This window comes from Crocuta crocuta, unplaced genomic scaffold (genome assembly GCF_008692635.1).
Source record: "Crocuta crocuta isolate KB4526 unplaced genomic scaffold, BGI_CrCroc_1.0 scaffold312, whole genome shotgun sequence".
Lineage (NCBI taxonomy): Eukaryota > Metazoa > Chordata > Mammalia > Carnivora > Hyaenidae > Crocuta > Crocuta crocuta.
This window is the reverse complement of record NW_027527378.1, coordinates 954,782-959,857: the sequence shown is the minus strand read 5'-3', so window position 1 is coordinate 959,857 and position 5,076 is coordinate 954,782. Positions and strand designations below refer to the sequence as shown.

Genomic DNA, 5,076 nt, shown 5'->3' with positions numbered 1-5,076 from the left:
AGGCATGACGCACCCATGTAGTTGACCTTAGTCACTGAGCCCCCGGCCCCTGTAGAGATGGCGCTGATACAGCATGGCCCAAGGCCCCAGGTCAACAAAAACACTCTTCCCAGGCTCGATGTCCCAAGGGCTTAGAGGTGATGTCCCAGAAGCCAGTCCAGGGCCAGAGCTTTGTTTGGACTGTGTAGAGTTTGCAGGACCCAGGCCTACAGAATCAGTCCTTCACTGTATCGTACCCGAGCAAGTCCGAGTCGGGCCGATGTGCCTTCCCGGCACAGCTCCAGACTTTATCCTCAAAGAGCGAAAAAATATCCCAGTGCTTTCAGCTGAGCCATCCCCGCTCACCACCTGTGACGACCGGACCACCCTCCACTGTCCCACAGCTGTGTGTCAAAAACTTCAATTGGCCTGAAGCCCGTAAAGAGGTGGGGAGGTTGCAGACCTCATAACTTCAAAACCTACCTGGTCAAATCTAGTAAAAAAAAAAAAATAATATGATGAGTTTCATATTTGCGATTGTCTGGGTCCAAGGAGGAGACGAGAAGGACGGGAGGAGACTGGCATGTCTATAGAAGGGAAACGAGGGACCCTTGTGACAGTGAACATGCTTTCTATCTTAACTGTATCTGTGTTGATATTCTGCTCGCGATATCGTTAGAATTTTATAAGCTGTCATCATTGGTGTAAACCGGGCCAAGGGTACATTTACAACTATACGTAAATCTACAACTACCTGAAAATAAAAAGTTTAATTTAAAAGACTCTGAGTTTGAAATTTTGTCATTTTGCAATTGCTTTGGATGTCAAACTCCATGCTTTTGTTATTAAGACAGTTCTTAGCAAATGCTTGCCAGTGTCTACACTTTGAATACCATTAGCCCAGTGTTGGTAAAAAGCCATATTGTATGATTTTGTTGGACAAACTTATTTTGCCCGCTGTTTGGGCTTTTAATTAAGTGTGTGGCTGCCAAATGATTAAGAAGTACTCACTACACACTGTGAATTTAAGTGAATTAAGCTTTTGGGGAACCTCTTTTAAAGGGAGTAGAATTGAATTCCATTTCTTGAAGGATCTAATTTATTGGTGCTTGTGATTTTGCCAGGTACCTCCGATCATTAGTTCAGAACTTGTTATTAATTCAGCGCTTCAGGAAACCCATTATTGAACATTCACCCAGGCAAGAACGGCTTAACTTCTGGTTAGATATAATATTTGAGGCAACAAATGAAGTTACCAACGGACTCAGATTTCCAGTAAGTCATGCTAAATCCATTTCTTTCAGATAGAGCCAAAGAAACTGGGGATTGGTGCTATCTGATTATTGAATGCTCTGAAAGGTCAAAAACCTTAGAGCAATGGAAAATGTTAAGATATCCCTCCGTCTTTGGTAGAGTCAGCCAGTGATAGATCGGCTCACTAGAAAACGTTGGCTGTGCCCTCTAAAATAGTGGTTCTCAACTGAGAATCATTTTGTCTCCCAGGGGACAGTCGGCACTATCTGGGGACGTTTTTGGTCGTCACAACCACGTGGTAGGTGTTGCTACTGGCACCCAGCGGAGTGAAGGCCAGGGGTGCCGCCAGACATCCCACAGTGCATAGGACATCCCCTCCCCCAACCCAGAATTGTCTAGCCCCAAATCTCAGCAGTGCCAAGGTGGAGAAGCCCCATTCTAAATCAGTGCAAGACTGATGGTGAAAGTTTGGAATTGGACGCGGTTTCCTCTTGAGCTTTGGTCTGCCTCCAGTGCCACTAATCAGTGTTTAAAATGTTACTGGAAAGCAGAATGGCTGTTAGCTGTTCATTAAGTTTCTGTTTCAATTTTAAGACCATCTTATAAGGAGAAGTAAGTAAGATAGGTAAGCATCCTAGATATTGAACTTCACACAATTGTATTTCGTATTTATGCCATGAAATTTTGTGAACATGGCTGTGTTCGGGAATTTCATTAAAGTGCTAATAGAGATTAAGTTGTTTGAAATGATGATGATAATTTTGTTCTTGGGTAATAAGTTGTAAAATNTAGAGATTTTAATTAGGTTGCTTTATTTGCTTTGGGAATCCATTCTCTCTTCCCCCTCCCCCTCCCTCTCTCCTGTCTCCCCAACTCTGCCCTCTCCTCCCCTCCCTCTCCCCCAGCAATAAAGCGTTACTAATGGAATGTCCCCTCACTTTTCGTCCCCTTGGGTTGTTCATTGACTTGGGCACCTACCTGCAGATCATCCAGTTTGCTTCGTTTCTCTCAAAAGCTGTAGCCTCCCTGTTTCTTTTCTGCCATCTTCTTGGGGAAGCCTTTCTCGGCCACCCCGTCTAAAGTGCTTCCGCCGCCTTTATTCTGTCGTGCTTGCTTCAGAGCTGTATAGGTGACCATGTTCCACGCCCCTGCGTATTTGTTTCTTACGTGCCCCATCAGAGCATAGACCCCTCCCTCGCCATGGGGAGGGGACTCCGGTCGTGATCACGGTATTCCCGGGGCCCTAGAGCAGTACTGGCACACAGCAGGTCCTCGAGTGTGTGTGGAGTGCGGCACTTCCCACTTGCTCCCTGGGCGGAGTGACCCGTCTGGGATATTCCTGTGTGTCATGGAAATCTCTTCTTTCAGGTGCTGGTGATCGAACCAACCAAAGTGTACCAGCCTTCGTATGTCTCTATAAACAGTGAGGCCGAGGAGAAGACCGTTTCCCTGTGGCATGTCTCACCCACAGAAATGGTAAGAAGAAACCCTACGTGGCTGTCTCTTGCTTCTGTGCTATTTCTTCAGAAATTTGGTGTTCAAATAGGAGAGTCCTTGAAAGAAAAGGCCCCTGTGCCTAACTGGTAAGATTTGGGAGTGCGAGAGGGAATAATCACAGCTGGGGAGGGGACGCTGCGTTTTCCGAGGTACATGTATTTATATGTGCGTACACGTGTGTGGGTAGGAATGGGTGTATATTTATGCAAATGAGTATGGCTTGTTGAACAAAGAAGTTACACGGGGAGGAAGTGGATAAGGAGTGATGGGAAAGTCCCTTCAGATCCCCCAGACCTTGTCCCCATTCCCATCCCCAGTGACTGGATGGATATGCATCTGTATAGCTCTCTGAACTGCCTTGTGTAAGTGTGTGTATACATGCATATATTTTTTGTTTTAATTTTTTTGATTTTTTTTTTTTTTTTTTTTTTTTTTTTGAAATGAAGCATGAGCTGGGGAGGGACAGAAAGAGAGGGAGACAGGAACCGAAGCGGGCTCTGCACTGACAGCAGAGAGTCCGATGTGGGGCTCGAACTCACAAGCCGTGAGAGCATGACGTGAGCCAAAGTCAGAAGCTTAGCCAACTGAGCCACCTAGGCGTCCGTATACGTGCATACGTTTTATGTATATGTGTGCGTGTATATTTATATTTACACACAGAGAGGGAGGGAGGAGTATTTTCATTAAAGCGAGATCATACAGTATATATTATTTTGCAACTTACTCTTTTTTAACTGATTCATACATCGTCGATAGTATTTCCGTATAGCACACAATGGTCCCCCTGATGTTGTTAAATGTAATACTCCCCATGTTCCCGTTTCATGGGGGTCCATTTCTGAGCACGCATGCACCATGAAGTGCTTTCCTGCTCTTCTGCAGTGCGCCTTCCGGCCTCACCGGTGCACTCGAGCTGATGGTAGACACGTCGGTACCCACCCTGGCGGTTTCAGCCTGCCAGTCTTGTACGTGATTCGAGGCGCAGATTTAAAGACCACATATGTTTGAAATGTGAGAGCTACTGGCAGATTTGCCCCATTTCAATTTATATTCATGCCAGTGATACAGGAGAGGGGATATTTCACTTGCCCACTAAAGAGAGCACAGAAATGCGGGGCCAGGCCTGATGTTTTGTGGTAGTCGCTGTATTTTTGTCTCTGTGCGTCTAAGGTACTTCTTCAGTTCTTTTCTTGAATGAAATATTTTTAGTTCTTGAAAAGATCTAGCATCTTTGACAAGTGCATTCATTATGTGGGTCTGTTCGCCATGGATAGGTTTTCTCGGAGTGTGGGGAGACTTCTGCCATTGATGAGGCCAAGAGGGGATTTTTCTCCTGGAAATAAGAGCGTGAGCAATTAGGTCTTCATCAGGGAAAAATAAACAGTATCCTCAAAAATGAAATGCAACACGGGAGAGTAAGCGGAGGCTCAAAACCATCTAAGGAATTCCTCATCAGAAATAGTCATGACACGTGACCTCGTGGCACAAGATAGCGCATCTGACTCCAGAAGTAGTCATGACACAGCACCTCCCCGTTGTTCAGCGGGTATGAAGGCCGCCTTCTGGTACCGTGAGTGTTTGAGTATGTCCAAACTCCTCCAGTTATGCGCATTAAATATGTGCACTGCTTTGTCTATTATTATACCTCAATACAGATGTATAAAAAAAGGAACGGACGCGAAATCTCGAGTTGCCCCAGTACCGTCGAGTGGCTGTAGCAGCACGCCACTGGCTGGGGGCCTAAAAAACATTTACTTCTCCTAGTTCTGAGGGCTGGGAGTCCGAGGCCAGGGTGCCTGCATGGTCGGGTTCTGGTGAAGGCCCTCTTCTGGGTGTGTTCTCAGATGGTGAAGAGGTGTGGCCCTTGCGTCTCCTTAAATAAGAGCACTCCCCCCATCAGGAGGCCTCCACCCTCCTGACCTCCCCAAGGTCCCTCACTCCGCCGGTCAGGGCTTCACCAGCTGATTTGCGGAGAGACACGCATTCAGTCCATCACACAAGTGTGAGCTGCTACCTTGTCTAAGATTTAACGGCGTAGCGACGTTCTCATTCGTCAGTCGGCAGCCGTCAGGGGACTTGAGCGGCCCTGATGTGCTCGGGGTTGTTGGTTTCTTTGTTTTGCTCCACCGTGTGTATTAATTTAAATATCTCATCGCCAAAGAAAGCCACAATAAAATCTCTACCTGGTGTTCAAACAGCTAGATGTCGTTTGAAGAATGCAGGTGTTTTCTATTCAATTTGCCTCTTTGGTTGTTTTTAACCTTTTCTTGAAGTCTAACGTACACACTGAAAAGTGCATCGGTCATACATGTAGTTTGATGGATTTTTGCCAAGTGAACACACCTA

The 5,076-nt window shown here is 46.1% G+C and overlaps 1 protein-coding gene across 1 annotated transcript in view; it reads left to right on the top strand.

Moving 5' to 3' along the window:
- The window catches only part of MAP3K15 (mitogen-activated protein kinase kinase kinase 15), a 130,449-nt gene that overhangs the window by 83,234 nt on the left and 42,139 nt on the right, over window positions 1-5,076 (top strand). Inside the window, 2 exon segments of the mRNA XM_077769493.1 lie at window positions 1,104-1,254; window positions 2,602-2,709. Coding sequence (XP_077625619.1) covers window positions 1,104-1,254; window positions 2,602-2,709 — 259 coding nt within the window.